Genomic DNA, 19,407 nt, shown 5'->3' with positions numbered 1-19,407 from the left:
TCGATTATAAGTTAAGATTCATATATTCATGTATTTCACCTATTTGCAGATCTGACAACCATGACAACAACTACCATCACCAGGAGAAGAAGAAGATGATGATGATGATGAAGAAGAAGAGAGGTTTCACACGTGTAGTAAACATGAGCGGTGAGACCATCACGCTACAAAGGCGATATAGTGAAATATGGGAAGGTCCACAATTCACCCTAATGCATGGACAATCGGTCCTAGTGAAATGCCAACCCAACAATCCTTATCTCCGGTTGGGAGCCTTCATTTCACACCCAGGCGTTTATTATAACACCAGTGTGCTAATGATTGGGCAAGGTGCCATGGCTCGTATCCCACTGATCACTCTCATTTCTCATGGCCCCAATCACATCTCCATCCATGAACAAGATAGCTATAATAGCTTAGCTTGATTTTGTGTTTTGGACCAATCCTTTTGATGTACTGTGCTTCTACAATCATATCGCGATCCTTTCTCCTTGCATTCATAGACCTTCGCTCGCTGAGAGTGGATAATCCATATATCGATATTTTACCATCTCCTGCATGCGGCATGTTCAAGCCACATTGATTCACCTCAAACTTGGTCATGGAAATAGAACATGAATTTGTTAATGAATTTATAATTATTGCTTAATATGTTTAGCTAACGTCTTCATTCAAGTATGACTCCTCCAGAAAAATAGTTGGCCCAGTACCGGCTTCCCCACAAAATTGTAAGAAAATTTAGTATTATTAGCATTTGCCCAAATGTAGGTGAATTAATTGATCAATCGAGAGAGAAAGTCATGTATCCCCATTTCAACCTGGACGTTGAATTTCATTCGAAACCAAATATACATACTCACACTACTACTATACAGGATCAAGTTGATCTGTTTTGCCCATTCTGGGGCATATTTACAGATTCTTTTGATTCAGAATCTAGAAGAATGTGCTGAGCCGCACTGGTACTATGGCTTACAGTTACATAAATTTGCATTGAAAGAATATGTGTATGTACATACAAGTGGGATTTTAGATGTGATTTAGAAGACACCAAGTTGATGCTCAGCTGCAACTATGCAAGAATCTTGCTCTATTTGGGATGTGGCTGATGATGCACCTTTAAGTAAATCAGCACTGGTTGTAGTGGCATCTCCCGGAGAGCACAGCACATCAGGTGTTATACCCACTTGATCTATCTCATGTAATGATGGTGAAAGGTACTTCGCAACAGTTACAAACAGCGCAGATCCATCCTTGAGCTCTGTGACACTCTGTTTTAAGGGTCAAAATGGTGAATCAACCATCTTCTTATTGAACACAAAACCACACATACAAAATCAGTGTAACAAAAAGGTTTTCATTATTGATCGGTCAAGTTCCCTTTTCGTACGCGAAATAATGGAAATACTACAAATCTATAGCAGGATTTTGTTTCATTTATAATATATTCCACTGGCAATGGAAGTTCAAACTGTCAACAACCTGAAGTGTTTTAGAACCTCTTTCCCAAACACTTAAACAAGCACTCCCAATGTGAGCATATACAGAAGGCATTTCTATACCTGTATCTTTCCTTTACCAAATGTTTTTGTGCCAACAAGAATGGCTCGTCCATTATCATGTAAAGCTCCAGCAAGAATTTCACTAGCACTCGCACTACCTCCGTTCACCTAACATAATTCGTTCATTCTTTGGTATCAGTACAAAAGCCATATCTAGGTTGAGGGCTAGAAACGTGCATATTGTTAAAGGACATACCAGAACAGCAAGAGGATCATGTGTCAAGGCATGGCTATTCTCGAGGCTTATTGGTAGGGTATTCCCATCTCTATCTATAGTATTGACCAGAATTTCATCACCATCTAGCCACATTTGGGCAACATCCAAACCAGCTTTCACCAGTCCACCCTGTGCGAAATACCAAACACAGTTTGAAGATTAGTCGTGTTCTTCCAAAAATTACTTTTTCTCCTTGATACAGGTGGTATCACAAACAGAAAATGTATTCCCCTGAATGGGTATTAGTGATAAACAAATTTTTGAGAGCTTACAGGATTATTGCGCAAGTCAAGAATGTAAGAATCTGCACCTTCGATCTCAAGACCAGAGATGGCTTTTTCCATATCAGCTGCAGCATTCTAAGTCAAAGGAGAAAATAGCATTGCACATTCATGCAAAGGAACAACAAACTGTCCACAAGCAAAGCTTAACTATGCATAGTAAAATCAAGACCTGAGAAAAAGCAGTCAATCTGAGATATCCTGTTTTTGCCAAGTGTCCATCTGGTGTCACGTGGGAAAGGACTGCTGTGGAAACAGGTGAAAGTGTGATACTCTCTCGTAATATTCTCACCTGAAACTTGAACAATGTGATTTAGATATACAGAATATCATAGATCGTCATGATTCAAAATTCTATCCATCATTTTCCGTACGATCAACAATAGCCAAAGCAAGAATAACAATTTTCGACTGAAGTTTTACATAAATGTCATTACACCTCAGTCAATTCTGTGTTCTCCTGATCTTTCAGAACTCCCTGTTAAATACCACAAATGTAGGTTTTAGTTTGGACTTTAGAGTGCTAAATATAACCATGATCATGTAGAATCATACATCTCGACGAATTTTTAGCTTTACTGGAGTTCCAGCAGGTCCTCTTAATTTTGATGCTGCTTTTTCACCATCCATTCCTGCCAACATTTCATCTGTGAATGGACAAGACATGTGATTCATGAATGGTTAGCATGACAATTTTTTCACACAAGCTCTCTATCAATGCACAAAAAATAAGAAAAAAGGGAGTTTGAGAATTACCATCTATTTGCAGAAGTTCATCACCAGACTGTATTCCAGCCCTAGCAGCTGGACCACCATCAAGTGCAGAGATTACAACCTGACAATCCGTCTCAGTGGAAATCTCGCTAAAAGTTTGGTGATTGAATTTTAAGTAAAACTGGAGACATAGATAGGCGAAATACCAGGCGGCCGGTGTCACGGTCAGATGCAATGAGAAGGCCAACACCTTCGAGAGCACCATCGTTGCCTATCTTGAATTTCTGATACTCCTGTGAAAGTGTGAGAGATATCTAGAGTAGGTAAGACACTTATGCAGACAAAGCTCTAATAATCAGCTGAAGGTAAAAGACATAGAATGCATATGCTAGAGCATGGATATACTAATAAAGTAAGTGGACTATTGGAAAGTTGAAATCTGATCAGAATATATACCTGTGGACTAACAAGGCGTGTGAAAGGATCACCAAGGGTAGCCAACATGCTTTGGATTTTTTTGTATGCGGCATCTGCTGTTTTCTCAGGGAGTATTTGAGACATGGTTTCTCCAAGCTTCAAATCCCAGTCTGCAACAATAACAAATTAATATGGGCAGTTGATATTACACAGCAATAAAAAGAAACTAATGTAAATCACAAAGGCACAGTTTCAGGATCAATAAAAGAATTTCCAAGGAGTTTCAAGCCTTCAGAAGAATGTTATCCATGGCTAGATGAGGAAAAACCTTCTCCTTCTGCTATTCTTTCTCCAGAAACTTTTTTTAAAGGTATAGTGTTGTTTCATTGGATCTTTGTCCTCCTCCGCTTCTTCCTCTACCTCCTCTTCAGAGATTCCCAAAACCTAGTCTTATTCTGTTACATATTTTGAGGATGTTGCCATTGTCCTTTGTCCATCAACTCTAAACCTAGGAAAAATGGAGGCCACACCAAGGAGGAGACAAACCTTGGTGATTGAAAGTGGGATCAACGTAGGTCTCCCTGATTAGTCCCCATGTCTCAATGAGTGTCTTCTGTGCAGCAATCACCTGATAATGTGAAACGTTTGAAAAATGTTAATGTAATCAACTATGAAACGACGGGCAATTGCGTGCATGTGGGTGGGGGTTGTACAAAAAGAAGGAATTCTCTTGATTCACTCCTGGGTCACCAAAGCCTCTCGGATGCTATGGACACACATGTCAATCATACAAGAAACATCTATCTTTCTCTTAACATCGATTCCAGCAGCAAACTGGCAAAGGCCTCTCCTTTTCTGAACATCTCCATTCCAACACAATGGAATCGTCATGGGAAAAGGAAGATTTTCCTTTATCCACAAAAAACAGGCATAATTGTAGTGCACGTCAGAGTTGTAAAGGCCTCTAGGAAGCTTAGGGCATAGAGATCAAATCTACAAGAAATTAGCAAAGATGTCTTTTTTTCTTAACATCTTCATTTCAACACTAAATGAGCAACCTTTTGTTTCACTGCTACCTGGATCCGATTTGTCCAAGCAGTTGGAAAAGGAAAATATGATGGAATCTCCTCGATTTGTGAATCATGAAACTAACAATGATTTCTCTCTTTTCCAAATGAAAATCAACAGAATTAGCAAAGATCTCTCTCTCTCTCTCTCTCTCTCTCTCTCTCTCTCTCTCTAGTAAACATCCAAAGCACAGTACTTTTTCCTTGCCTCTTGATGCTCGATCCTCTCTTACTTATACCAAGAAATAACTACAAGGATATGGAAAAAGAAAAGAGTTCCTCCCAGAAGCATGAAATTAGCATGCAAACTTCTCTTCTTCTTAATATCTCTAGTCCAATACTTATTACTAACCTAGCAATCTTTTCTCTCTGTTTTTTGTTTTTTCCATATTTCCCAAAAATTTGAAGCAGGGGACTCGCAAATATCTTATTATTCTTTTTTTACATCTCTAGATCAACAATGAACTAACAACGTTTTTCTTTCTATTTCCTTAAGTAAGAAATTTGCGTTCTTCATGGCTTATATCTCTAATCAGATATCCAGTAGAACGAAAAGGATAAGGAAAAATAACTTAAATGCAATTCTTTATGCTATTACCTTCCAGGTTTCAATGATAATGATGATACTGATGGAGACTGCCAGTGCAGAAACATCAACGAGGAAGACCATAAAAAAAAGACGTCTATTTCACTTCTTCGTTTCTTATACCTGGAGATATGTTGTAGAAGGAGCTAGAGAAGGGAAGAACGAAATTTACAGGCCATTTCCCTCAATTTCAAAGCATAAAGTGACACAGATCTCTCTAGTCACGCAATTAACATCTCTTTACTTTCAATCACTAAACTACCGATTCTTTCTCTCATCTTTTTTTATTTGAGATAAAATACATAGATTTGTCTTTTTGCTTCGTTGTTTATACCTGGAGATATCTAGTAACGGAGCTTGACAAAGGAAAATGAAGAATTTACAGCAGTACCTCACGGATTTTGGAAGCAGGAAACGTGATGGTGAGGGATTCTGCAGCCATCGCCTCTTCATCAAACGTGAGAGGGTGAATGAGCAAAGCAGCAGAAACTGCTACAGAGGTTAAAGCCAAACAAAAGAATTTCAAATGCCGATGAAGAAAAGAAGTAGAATCAGGCATCGATTCAGAGGTAGTGATCTGTTCATGTCGATCCTGGTGCAGGGAGGATCTTGTGCGATTATAACCATTGGAAACCATAGCTTTGAAGATCGATGGAGAATTGAAGGAACTTCTGCAAAAAGAAGGAGGTGATGACGATGACGGTGACGGCGATGGTGATGGTGATGGTAATGATGGCGATGATCTGAGTAAAGCGACATGGAAGGGGCACTGCTGGAGCACGCCATTCTTTCTCTTTTTGGCAGTGGCGGTGCTGGTGATCAGAGATGAGAATGAGATGTTCGTTCGCGGGGTGCAAGATGTGGATGTCGTTGCTGCAGCCATGGCCTCCTCCAAATCAGGATCGAAAGAAGGAGAAGAAGAGAAGAAGAAGAAGAAGGCGTAGATGATGATGGAAAAAGAGAGAGAGAGAGAGAGAAGGTGAAGGAGATGGAGATGGAGATGGAAGATGGAGATGGGGTTCTGAGGAGTCTGATTAGGGTTTCTTTCTCTGGTTTTACGTGAGAGACTGTGGCTCCTCCATGGCCACCAAAAAATTACAGGAATAAATAAATAAATAAATAAACTCGGGAATTCAATTTTTGTGTGCATTTTTCCGCAGAAAAACAAAAAGAAATGGCCCAAAATAAATAAATAATAATAATAATAATAATTATTATTATTATTATTATTATTATTGTAAATTAGTGGTGGTGGTGAGTTTGAATCTTGATTGAGATTCCAGCAAAAATATATGGATGGGCCCCCTCCTCCTCCTTTCCGGAGACTTCCGTCGGGTCGGGCGGCCGAGGCCGGCCATTCCATGAAGAGATCGGCCAATTGGCTACCTGTATGACCATCACGAGGATGGAACCAGGGTCATATGTCATGGTGCAAACCACCAAGTCAATGCCAAATGGCATGAGATACATATATACATCTTTTTTAGCCACCATAGAGAGTCCAATATTGACCCACAGAGAGAGCGCCCATGCCCATATGGATGTAGCTCAGTTGGTAAGGTTGCCCAATGGAGACCAGGTGGTCATGGGTTTAACCCCTACATTCCACAATGGCATCTAGTGAATTAAGAGATATATAAGAAATATATAATAGAAAGGTGAAGAAGTTGGGTTTCGAACCCACAATGTAGTGCTTGTAGTGCTAACAACTTACCACTAGGGCAAAAAAAAAAAGAGAGCCCATATGGATGGAGACCAAAAAGTCATAGGTTCAAACCCTACCTACATTCCACAATGGCATCTCGCAAATCAACGGGATATGTATGGAATACTAGAGAGGTGAGAAAACCGAGTTTTCGAACCCAAGCATGTAGTGCTAGTAGTGTTACCAACTTACCGCTAGGGTAAGCAAAAAAGAAAGAAAGCTATATGATATAGTTTTTATATAACGTCTCGTTTCGTCGCCTAACCCAATTTCAAGTAATTATTGGATTTTAAAATTTGCCTTTATTTGAATGACCGAGCGCAACTCACACTCAATAGAAAATAGATTCCATTGCATAGTGTTTCAAAAGAAAATAGTGATTCAAACACGCATTCTTCTGACATTGATCTTAGGGCGGGTCCAAAATACCCATGTTCACTCATACACGCGAATTGATTTCAATGTATTCTATTTGTTCCTTATGTACCACGTCTCTCATTATTTTTGAATCCTCTCTTGTCACAACTTGACATCAGTATCTTAATGCATAACCAATTGCACCCGAAAAGCATCCAACATTATCCCATCAATTTAGTAGCATCATAATGCATAAACAATCACACCTTGCAAAATGCCAAGACAACAAACAGGGCACAACATGGAGCAATGAGCATTAGAGAACCATGAATAGATCTAAAGGTTTTGGCTATGGGCCACGATCTATTTGGGTGACTTCAATAGAACGGTTTACTTGACGGCTTCATGTGAAAGCTAATACTAAGGCAAGCTATATAAGAACCGCCATGAACTATATTTTAGAGAGTCTATTGGGTCGCACCACCCGCTCTTCCCCTATTATCTACTAATCTCATATAAGATATCAACACGTACACAATATAAAAATGTTGTAACATGAGATGAGAGTAAGTAAGTGTTTGCAATGTACACAAAGAGCGTGTATGCTTCAAATAAGTACTAACTTAGCCATCTAGATCACAAAACCTTATGATGACAGGGATCTTAGATCTACCTATTCATTTTTTAAGCAATCTCACCACTTCATGAGCTCCACAATGGGTCTCGACATTGTTTAGACGTCAACTAGGTATGGCTCAAAACGAAATGATTCAAAAAATGGTCAAGTTTTCTCCAATGCCAGTTGTTGGGGTTTAAAAGAAACTCTATGTGTGTGTGTGTGTCTCTCTCTCTAGATAGAAAAATAGATATATATGTAATGGGTAAATGGCCCATCCTAATGAGGAATCATTAGTCACACCGAGGAATTGTTGAAATCTTGGCCGTAGACCTAAATAGACTCACCCACAAATCCGATGAGCCAAATTCTTCCTATCTCCCACCTTTTCTTCATAACTTCTTCTTCTTACTTAGAATGGATCTTGTGAATAAAAAATATATTTGCTTCCAAAGCAAGTGTGGAGGCCGCTTCTAAGACCTCAAGGGTGGGGCAGGGTAGTAGTCTCTAGCCCTCTAGTGCGTGCGGGGCCATCGTGGTTGTCGGCGAAGGTTACGAGCCGTAGCCCGGATAACAACCCCCTGAAGAGCCAAATACTATTTGTTGCATTCCTGAGCTTAGCTTGCCTCCACAGGGGGGGTCTCGGCTCTTCGTCTTGTGAACCATTGGGGCAATGTGGTGTCTCGCCAAGGCGCAAGGGACATGCTGACTTGTCATCATGTCCACCTTCCGCGGGCTTATCTTCGGTGGTATGTGTAGGGTTCCAACCTTAGTATTGGAAACAATCCGCTAGGGTGGTTTCCCTCAATGCGAGACTTAACTCAACAACACCTTAGGGCACGAACTGGCGATAGCCAATGCACGGCTTGTGTCCACATTCCCCCCCCCCCAAGACACTCATCCCCTTTTCGAGAATTCGTGGCAGACAAGGTGAGCTCACATCGTATTCGACTCTTTGTATCTCTCTCGAATGTTTTCTTGCCACTCTTCGGAGGCCTTGTACTGACTGAGTTGAAGAATGTGCATAATTGATGTTGGGGTAGTTGTTTCAAGGGGCCTGGGAAAATGTTGTATCATTTTCATAGTCAACAGAAAAAGTTGCAACATCAAGGAAAATTGTTGGATCATTATCACCATCAGCAATTTGATAATGCATATCAATATTTATGTGTGTCATCTCACATAAAAAGCTGTGGAACAGAGCCCAGAAAGACATGTTCTGATGCTAATCACATTTCATTAATGCCAAACCCACTGATCGATAGTTGTGTGTATTTGTATATTTACACACACATGTGTGTCTATATGTATATGTATGTATATGTGATTAATACTCGTTATTGTACTGATCGATGAGTATTCGAAAATATGATTCCCTTCGATAAAAGGCAGAGGAAATGTTTATTAAGGATGGTGGAATAAATATTGTCTCATGGAATGTGAGAATTGCACAATATGCCAAACACGGGCATGCTCTTGAGGCGCTTAACTGTTTCAAACAAATGCAATTGGAAGGTTTTATTCCAAATAATGTCACATTTGCCTTTACCTTGCAAGCATGCACTGCCATTAGAGCCATAGCTCAGGGAGAAGAGATACATAGAGCTATCAAAATCAAAGAAATTCTCAAAGGAGACATTTTCCTTGGCAATGCGTTGCTCAGTATGTATGCTAAATGTTGTTTGTTGCGAAGAGCATGTATGGTGTTTGAGGAGCTTTCAGCTCGAGATGTAGTCACATGGACAATGCTAATTGCTGTGTATACCAAACATGGGTATGTCGATGAAGCATTCACTTGTTATGATCGAATGCAAATAGAGAGTGTCTCTCCCGATGTAATTACATTTCTTTGCTGTTTGAAAGTTTGTGCTATCACAGGCACTTTAGATAAAGGCCAACAGATACATTCTCAAATCACTCAAAATGGAATTCTAGAAAACGACCTCAGAATAGGCAATGCTTTGGTGGATATGTATGCAAAATGTAGCGCACTCGTAAAAGCACAAGCAGTATTTGATGAACTTAAAATAAGAGACACGGTATCATGGAATGCACTAATAATGGGGTATGTGATTCATGGATATTCTGACTGTGCACTAAATTGTTATGAACAGATGCAATATGAAGCTATTCCTCCAGATTCTGTCACATTTCTTTGTAGTCTGAATGCTTGCAGTAGTGGTAGTAGTAATGTGAGAGCCATGCAAAAAGGGCAAGAACTACATGCTGAGATTATTAAAACAGGATTACTGGGGTATGATATCAGTATTGGAAATGCATTAGTAGATATGTATGCCAAATGTGGGTTTCTAACAAAAGCAAGAGAAGTATTTGATACACTCTCGGTTCAAGATGTAGTATCTTGGAATACAATTATGACAGGCTATGCTATTCATAAACATTTTCATGAAGTTTCCCGATGTTTTGAACAAATGCTTGTAAGAGGCATCATTCCTACTCGTGTTACTTTCATCTGCACCTTAAAAGCTTGTGGCGGCCTATGGGCTTTGGAAAGAGGCCAAGAAATACACGCTGAGGTTGTCAAGAAAGGATTATTAGACATAGAGGTAGGAATTGGCAATGCATTGATTAATATGTATGGCCATTGTAGCTGGATGTTGGAAGCACAAGAAATTTTTGACAGTCTTCATGCTCGAGACAAGGTCTCTTGGAATGCTTTGATAACAGGATATGCAAATCTTTGTTACAATCATGAAGTGTTAGACTATTTTGAGAAAATGCACCATCAAGATGGTATACACGCTGATGCAATTTCATTTGTATGTTGCCTGAAGGCTTGTGCAAGCTTAGGAGCTTCTCAAAAGGGTCAAGAAGTACATGCAAAGATTGTGAAGCAAGAATTATTAGAGCGTGATCTTCTTCTTGGAAATGCATTGATTGATATGTATGTAAATTGTGGTTTGGTTTCAAGGGCACGACAAGTGTTTGATAATCTACCAATGAAAGATGTAATCTCGTGGACATCATTGTTGACAGGATATGCTCATCTTGGTGAATGTGAAGAAGTTTTTCTTACATTTAACCAAATGAGGAATGCAGACCAAAAAGCGCATATGCTTACATTGGTTTCTATACTTAATGCATGTAGTCATGCAGGTTTAATAGACGAGGCATATGTATACCTAAGCAAAGACCATGGTATGACACCATCTTTCGAGCATTATACTTGCCTGGTGGATATACTTGGTCGTGCAGGTCAATTGGGAAATGTTGTTATGATGATTATGATGATGCCCTACCAACCTAACCTTGTAACATGGATTACCTTCTTGGGCGCTTGCAAGAAATGGAATAATATGGAGCTCGGAAAACAAGCTTTTGTACACATAATGCAATTGGATGGGAAGAATGTAACATCTTCAGGTGTTTGTGTCTCTAACATCTACACACAAATGGATGTGCAACATTACGTGTTAACAATATAACTTTTTCCTTCAGTTCCAATGTTTTCAAAGGCCTATAACGGTTCTAATGTTTTCAAAGACCTATAATGGCTCTCAACTAGAAACAAGGGAGGAACTTGTTGCATCCTCATTCTATCTTCTATTTCCTCATATTTCTTAGAAATTTTCTTTATTAAGTTGCATATGTCAGTTTAAGTGAGATTCTCTTCATTTCTATCTTGTTGTTGTCCTTTGTCTTACTGCATACTTTCTCTCTAACTGCCCTTTTCACTTTCACTCCAATCCTTGCATATGGCACCCTTTCATAGTATTAATTGTGCGCTGTATAATACTGACTTCATCTCTAATTATTCTCGACATTAGCCATCTTCTCAAGAATAGATTACTATATTAACATGGCCTTAAAAGTAGAGAATAATTAGGCTGGGATCACTGTTGTGCATCATATGAATTTGATGTTATTTTCAGGTCAGAAGTTAAATCTCACTATCAATCATCCTCTCGTTCAATATCGGTTACGAGATGATGTGGAAACAAATAAATTTTGAAGACCAAGAACTGATGGTACACAATATTTTGGTTATAAGAGAGTCAGCGATGTAATTATAAACAAGAAGAATCAATAGATACTGGAGATGCTATTGCGAAGGGAATGGATCTCAAATACCAAAATGGACAAAAATCAAGATCTCTAACCACATACATATAAAAGATATGCAACCACAACCAATAAATACATGTGCATGATAAACATTTGGTCAGTTATGAACAATAAATCAATACCTCAAGCCGTTATGCATTGGAACAGATAAACCCTTTGAATTACAATTAAATTCGCGTCTATAATGACAAATGTGTTACAAGAGGATGTACCTGCCAATGTAAATATAGCAAGCACCTCAAGGTGCTATACATTGAAAAGTACATGTATATAACTTTTAAAGTTAGGTCTTCTGGGAAAGAAGCACAAGGAGCCCTTGTTGGCCCAACAGAATTTCATTCAAAAAACTCATGATAGCTACCCAAATAACAGGTGCCACATCCACACCTCCAACAGGGGGAATAAGCCTCCGGGTAGGTTCAAGCACTGGCTCAGTCGGTGCAAAAGCAATTACATAAGGAAGTTTGTCTACAGGTAGTTGAGGATACCATGACATAACGATTCTTATAATGAAGAGGAAATTTAGGGACGCAAAGATGGGACCAAGGATTTGCGCAATGGTGGCAGCCGTTGATGGATCTATTTCCGCAAGAGATAACATATATAAAGTCCGGAGGTCCTCTGTATATAGGCCATTCTCGCCAATTTTGGCAAGAGGTAATGCATACGAACGAGAAGTTTCCATAGCACCAGCTGGTGCTAGCATGAAGAGGGAAGAAAGTAATGGTGCAAATGTTGTGAGGGTGGAACCATGCTTTCTTGATTCGGGTCTTTTTGACTGAATGTGAAACAAATTATCTTCTCTGACCATGTTGATGTCCACCTTAGACTTGCACTGAACATGAGATAAGTGTTTCAAAGTGGTTGGATGTGGCACCAGTCTCATATGAGCATTTGGAAGGTTAGCATGATAACAACCCCCACATAGAAGAGCCATTCTATTCTGCTTAGCCTCAATGATTGTGAGCACTTTGTGTTGAAACTAACTTATACATGCATAATACACTGCTGGCTGGATTTGAATGGGAACTTATGGCCTTGATGACCTAATTTAAGAACCGTCTTTTAGAGACTAAAAGGCATATATAAACCACATCTCTCTATCTATCTATCTTTATCTCACATAATTACATATAAATGTTCAAGAACTTTCACAATGAACTTTGCATTTGACTGTGCACACTGTGGCTGAGAAAGAAAGGTGTGTAAGGTCATGATTGAAAATGCCAGTAAACTAACTTTCAATGTAATAAAAAATAAATGATTGAAGTAGAGGGTTCTAGAGATACTTGTTCAGATCAAAACATGCATGGTTCATAAGTCCCCCAAAAGTTTGGATGCCCTGTCTCACACCAAAGAGGATGAAAGCTATGTGATATTACAGCAATGGTGCAGATTGTGCAGATTGCAGATAAAGGGTGATGGTTTATTGGTATGTATTGTCAGACTCGCCAATACATTGATGTCCCATCTCTATGATGTATGGATGTATGTATGTATCTGAACATATGTATACAGCTGAGCCATTCCTATTATACATAAGACTTGATTCGTGTGTTCAGCATTTTACATGCAGCAATCTCTCTATCACTGTGTATGTAATGTATGTAACTACATATATGTATACAGACAGACAGCCATACACATTTCAATCATGATATCTATGTGTGCGTGTGGTGTGTTTGACAGATACAGCAATAAGGTGCCCTTCAAAGCCTGAAATACAAAGAGTTAATAAGATAGCAGAGCATGCCATATCCTAGAGGCATGTAGCACAAAACAGAGAGTTGCTTTCCACACTTCTTTAAGCATTCACAGATGAAGATCAAAAGCCAGAAAATCAAGTGCAGAGAGAGAGGGAGAGAGAAGGGAGAGGGAGACTCACATCAGTGCAGATTGGGATAGGATAGGCAGATCGCCCACATGCCTTATCTTATTCTGTCTCTATATGTTTGGTTAACAAAAAAAAAAACAGAGCTTTCTTCTTCATCTTTTCTTCTTCTTTTTCTTTTTCTTCTTCTTCTTCTTCTTCTTCTTCTTCTTCTTCTATTGCTTTCACACATGTTGGTTCCTCCTTCTTATACCGCGTAGTCGTAAAAAAAAACCTTTCCCGATCGGGAAACTGAGATATCCGAGGTTTTTTCCCGATCGGGAAACTACGATATATGTTACTTCTTCGTCCCGATGGCTCCGTAAAAGGCTATGAAGATGGAGGTATGACTATAATGACAGGTTATCGTTTCGCTCACAGTAGCGCATCAATGTGTTGCTGCTTCATGTTGAAAAAGACTAGAATAGCATAGAAATTGTATCGTTCAAGATGAGGCCAAATTTGACCTACGAGACCAAATCAACATATCACCGTGTCTATGTGACTCCTTCCTAAGAAAAGGGGTTACTACTATGTAGTAAAAAAAATCTCTCTCTATTGTGAAAATAATGCACCCACGTACGCGCTCACCCTTCTCGTTGGAAATCTGAGTATGACACTCACTCACATTATCATGCGCATTTAACAAGTCATCATATTTCTCACGAATTACCTGATATGTTGAGCATGCGACAAGTAAGTGATATTCGATATTTATCCTCCACTATGGTGAGGCCATGATGCTACCTCAATGCCTAACTTGTGTGAGCGAGTTTGAAGAAGTGCGATGGAATTGGATATATTTTGGTATTTTTTAACTTGTCGTGGGGCCAATACTAGGGGCTAATATTTGCAATGTAATAATATTCCAATTTGGACATTTTAGCATCTTGTCCCTTCATCCTTCGTGCCTCTGGTAATTTAACCCCAATTTCATAACATCAACTAAGAGCTACATTACATCTTTTAATACCCACCCTTTAACCATTTTGAAATGTAAAGCACCTAGCTAGATGAGAGGATTTTTCTCTTATTAGTTTTTCATACTTTGCATCCTATGTTCCACACTTCTTTGGGAAATCTATGATCAAGCATACTCTTGACTTTTGTGATATACATCTATACTCTTTGCATAGGTAGTACTTGTTTCCAATAGGATGATATGTTTCAACCTGCATAGTTGGCCCCCAATTCATTCCACGCACTAAGCGAGATAGTGCCACCCCACACCTCCACTGCATAAAGCAACGCTTGGACCAACATAACATTGAATAACATCAATCCAGCTTCAATCCTCATGTGTCACATTGGTTGCATTGATTTTCAGACATATAATATGTCTACCGTCTTGAAATCGAGACTCAAAGCATATACTCCACATATTTGTCGATGGGGCATTAAAATTTAAAATTTAATCTTTGAACCACTTGTATTGGTTCTGCCTTATATGTAAGCATGGTGTGGTGTCCTGGTTGTGTTGCCTTTATTGCCATCATTTTTGTTGTGTAAGATAAGTAGACTTGAAAAAAAGAGGTTAATGAGACATGTAAAATCTAGATATAAAAGAGACAATATACAATGATGATTTCTTTGTTGTGTGTCCAAATTTAGGGTAAAAGGTGCTAAAGAGGAGATGTCACTTTCCTGATCATGTTAAAAGGCTGTAAAACAATGACTAGTCTATTTACATTTTCCAAGTTCCAACCCAAAGTTGAGTCACACAGTATATGAGTTGAACCACTTCATGACCCTCCCTTAAAAACATTCTAACACAAAGTGCATGTTCATTGTTATTACAGAACTATCTTCAGCAATACAATTTCACTCACAAACTCTCTGGGTAAGACATTTACAGCCAATTGATCAGTTTAGCACCAATTGATAGCTTTAATATAAAACAATTTATGCTACAATGAGGTGTTAATATGGGGCCATAACCATCAGAACCACTTGAAGACCTTAATCTTGAAACCTTCTTGAAAACCATGGTATCACTTTGAGCCATGGAAGTACAAATTTCTATTTCCATCAAATTGTCTATATTATTGAATTCATTTTAACATTCCCGCTTAGTCTTTGTCTCCCTCTCTCTCGCTCACTCTCAATTATGATGATATAGACATATGGCACAACTGGTTTCTATCCATCTCTTCCATACATTCATAATATGATGAAGATTGAAATAGAGAATGAGTGCAAAGCACATGATTTCAATAAATCATAATGAAAAAACAATGTCAGAGTTGCATCCTTTACAAATTGGATTGCCACCAAGACACATTCACAGCGGTGAATGTGTCCAAAACAAACAATATCGTATGTACACAATATATCAAGTAGTCATAATAATTCGAGAAACCATCATACAAACACTAATTCTCCTTTCCTGATGGTGTTACTTCAGCACTGCACATTGGGCAAACCTGCGAGATCATTTCAAGATCATATAAACAAAACCCTTGATGATGGATTGTTTGTTGATAAGGTTCATATTATAAGCATTGCCTTTCGACAACCATAGGAAACAGGTATAAAGAGAGAATTTAAAAAATGAACTACCTTGTTTATTTGAAGCCAGTCCTTAATGCAATCTGTATGGTAACGGTGTTTGCAGGGTAATGTTGATAATGTATCACCATCTTCATATTCATATCGACAAATCACACACCTATTCAAACCATCATATATTTTGAAATGAACATCTTGGCAAGTAGATAATGCAAGACTACAATCAAAATAAAGTAGCGAACTCCATTCAAATGAGGAAAGAAGAAATGCATGATCATTAAACAAGAGCAGAAGAACTGACTCACACTTCTTCAAGCAATAATATGATATAAAATGAATACTTCGCAAAAGTGACGCACATAAAAATCAGTAAGGGATGACAAAATGTATGATGATTTGGGATGAAGAAAACTTACGGATCTTCAGAATTGGTGCTTGAGCTAACAAACTTATTACAAGGTAATGAAGCAATAACATCAGGCTTCAGACCTTTACTATGTGTTCCAACTGCCTCTCCTAGAGCTACCAATTCCTGTGTAAGATTGCAATTTTTAATTCCCAATATAATAAACCTGTTTAACACAGTCAGTGAAACCCTGAATTCCCAATATAATAAACCTGCTTAACACCATTCATCATTTAACCAACAACATAGCTTTCAATTTACCTCATAAGACATGTTATCTGGATCCACATCTTGCCAGACATCCTGAATAGCAAAAAACAGAAGCATTAATATAATATTAGGATACACAAACATCAAAAGAGAAAAACAAAGGATGTACATTATAAAGATGAGCACTCAATGGATCTAGTACCTGAGACCCATAGCTTTCATCATCTTCTTCTCCATCAGCTGCAAGATTTGTTTACATTTTGTATGAGTAAAAATAGAAAATCAGAATAGCAGTAAAGACTCTGAAAGAAAGAATGAGTAATCCGATAATTCGAAGAAATTGAAATGCAGCCATGTTTGCATAAAGACTGTGAGAGGGTTACAAGCTATTAACAGATGTTCATTTAGTCTGAAGACCAAGACAGCAAACTATTGACAGCATCATCAGTGAGAATAAGAACTTTTATGTCATGTCAGCATACTGAAAAGAATATACATTGACGGACTTAAATAGAAGACCAATTTTCTCTTTTCAAATTATACAAGGGCACCATAAACTTTTCATGCATGTCTTCATCCTTAGAATAATGAACACCAGTGTCAATATTTATTCATATAGTTTAGGAAATCAGAATATAAAACAAATTTCTGAAAGACAAGATGATGATTTACACTACACATTACAACCTTAACTCTTAATGCCTAAAATCCTTCATGCATGTCAATATCCCAAAATACAGTATACACCAACGTACAAAGTCGTCTATTTAGGCATAGGTTAAAAACGTAGGGCACATACATTCAACAACACCTATACGTCCCATCATGTAAAGAGTTGCATTCCGTTGCTCTGCATCTTGCAAAGCTTGGGCATATGCTTCATCATTTTCAAACAGCGATCCATCTATGTGACCTTCATCATCATCATCCTCTTCTCCAATCAAACGGTTAGGTTCTGGTGGGAGTTGTGATTGTAGATCTGCAGGATCTTGATCCTCATCACCTTCATTAACATACTCGTAGTCCTCAGCAGCACTGACTATTTCATATTCATTTTCTTCACCGCCCATATGCAAAAGTAAGTAGGCATGCTCCTGCAAAGAAAAACAGTTTTTATGCTGGAAATAGAACTTTTTATATCATGTATGATGCTCCAATATAATACGCATAGTGATATTGTTTCCACAGTTTTTCTATAAATGGGCATGGTTTGGGCCCCTCATATGTGCTATTTCATAAATTACTTTAAAACTAAGAGTATAATAGAACACATATGAGTTGCAACCTGTTATTCAATTTTCAATCCCAATCTCTAATTTGGCTGCAAATTAAAATTTTACTAATTTCACATAATAAACTTTCCCAACTGTTTTAGACCCACTATTTAAGACACTTAAAAATTTCCTTGATTTTCAAGCGCTGATTTTTTCCAACTGTTTTGATTCACAAAGTTCACTTCTACAATTAACCCTCATGACTTTCCCTATTTCAGAAAATTAAAAATTTCCTTGATTTTCAAGCGCTTTTTTTTTCAACTGTTATAATTCTCAAAGTTCACTTCTACAATTAACCCTCATCATTTCTCTATTTAAGAAATTTCCCTGATTTTCAAGCACTGATTTTTTTTACTGTTTTGATTCTCAAATTTCACTTCCATGATTTTCACTATTTTGAAATTTTCTCAATTCTACTATCCAACTCTGAATGTCCCCAACCCCTCTTTGATACAAGATCCAACAGTTACATTTCTATTATCTATTCATGATTCTTTTGAAATAGAGATTCCAATGCCTCATTTTTATGAATTATTGAGCAAGAACATATAATCCAAACAATAAATTTAATCACGTACATGAAGATTAAGGAAATTTTCTACAATGAAGAAAGATACCGAACAATGTACTCTAGGAAACACTAAAAACCATATTAGAAATGATAAATAATCTTGAACTTCCTTGATGATAGTTGAAAGATTTTAAGGCTGCCCAAACACAATAAGTTATAAAGGTCTATATATAAGTATATAAGCCAGAATCCATGGGGGCATGGAGTTTACACATCCTGTCTCTTCATATCATTTATTAACAGGATAAGCACCCTATCTTTGGACTGTTGACATGGCAGTATACATATTCTCTCTTTACAAAGTACACATCCTTTCCATCGACATACCATATCCTCTCTTAGGACATAACGTTCATGTACATGTAGGCGTACCCATCCTCTCTCCACACATCATTTCTCTACAATGTTCACATTCTATCCTATCTTAGCTATGTAAATCCTCTCTCTACACATCCCCTCTGTGATCCTATGTCTCTACATCATCTCTGTGGATGTACTGTTTCTCCACATGATCGCCGTGGATTTCCTCATGTATCTATACATTCTATCACTCAACCTATTATCTTGAACCTGTACATATCCTCTGGCAAAACAACTCTTTGAATCTTTACAACTCGGGACAGAAACCCAGCAATCTTTGCCAAGATAGTTGAAAGCAGAAAGATAAGAGGACCAAAGGCATACCTGTTGTTGAAGAGCTCGGGCGAGGGCAAGGTCAGAATCGACTTGACTCAGGCTTGTAAAAGAGGTTCTGGATGATGATACAGAAGCAGGGACGATACGTCCTTCGCTTCCTCTTTCTTCGGAACCTTCCAGAACCCCACTTTCTATCAAGTCTTCAGACAGATCTGTGGAGAGATTCTCAGAAGACCTGCTCTCCATGGCTCACTCCTTCCGCGCTGATCGATGTCCTCCTCCTTTATCCTTCTTTACTTTCTGTGATATATATATGTATATATA

The 19,407-nt window shown here is 38.2% G+C and overlaps 3 protein-coding genes across 3 annotated transcripts; 1 reads left to right on the top strand and 2 right to left on the bottom strand.

Moving 5' to 3' along the window:
• Positions 1 to 726: 726 nt before the first annotated feature.
• LOC147852147 (Peptidase S41 family protein) lies at positions 727 to 5,733 on the bottom strand. Its single transcript, XM_087334071.1, has 12 exons — positions 5,236 to 5,733; positions 3,738 to 3,819; positions 3,231 to 3,361; positions 2,981 to 3,067; positions 2,817 to 2,895; positions 2,616 to 2,707; positions 2,500 to 2,538; positions 2,233 to 2,352; positions 2,052 to 2,138; positions 1,759 to 1,908; positions 1,563 to 1,670; positions 727 to 1,271 (listed from the first exon to the last, which is right to left on the bottom strand). The coding sequence occupies exons 1-12, from the start codon at positions 5,725 to 5,727 to the stop codon at positions 1,041 to 1,043; spliced, it is 1,698 nt and encodes a 565-aa protein (XP_087190197.1). The 5' UTR covers positions 5,728 to 5,733; the 3' UTR covers positions 727 to 1,040.
• Positions 5,734 to 8,919: 3,186 nt separating this feature from the next.
• Positions 8,920 to 10,968, top strand: LOC147852146 (pentatricopeptide repeat-containing protein At4g13650-like). Its single transcript, XM_087334419.1, has one exon. The coding sequence runs from the start codon at positions 8,920 to 8,922 to the stop codon at positions 10,966 to 10,968; it is 2,049 nt and encodes a 682-aa protein (XP_087190545.1).
• A 778-nt stretch (positions 10,969 to 11,746) lies between these two features.
• On the bottom strand, positions 11,747 to 19,407 carry LOC147852145 (uncharacterized). Its single transcript, XM_087334418.1, has 9 exons — positions 19,132 to 19,407; positions 17,402 to 17,696; positions 16,805 to 16,842; positions 16,654 to 16,695; positions 16,403 to 16,518; positions 16,038 to 16,146; positions 15,852 to 15,901; positions 12,740 to 12,842; positions 11,747 to 12,590 (listed from the first exon to the last, which is right to left on the bottom strand). The coding sequence occupies exons 1-9, from the start codon at positions 19,327 to 19,329 to the stop codon at positions 11,892 to 11,894; spliced, it is 1,650 nt and encodes a 549-aa protein (XP_087190544.1). The 5' UTR covers positions 19,330 to 19,407; the 3' UTR covers positions 11,747 to 11,891.

Source organism: Azolla caroliniana, unplaced genomic scaffold (genome assembly GCF_043228905.1).
Source record: "Azolla caroliniana isolate FFs.n. ecotype wild unplaced genomic scaffold, voAzoCaro1.0.p SCAF_18, whole genome shotgun sequence".
NCBI classification, from domain to species: domain Eukaryota; kingdom Viridiplantae; phylum Streptophyta; class Polypodiopsida; order Salviniales; family Salviniaceae; genus Azolla; species Azolla caroliniana.
The sequence above is the reverse complement of the archived record's forward strand: the minus strand, read 5'-3'. Positions and strand labels throughout refer to the sequence as shown.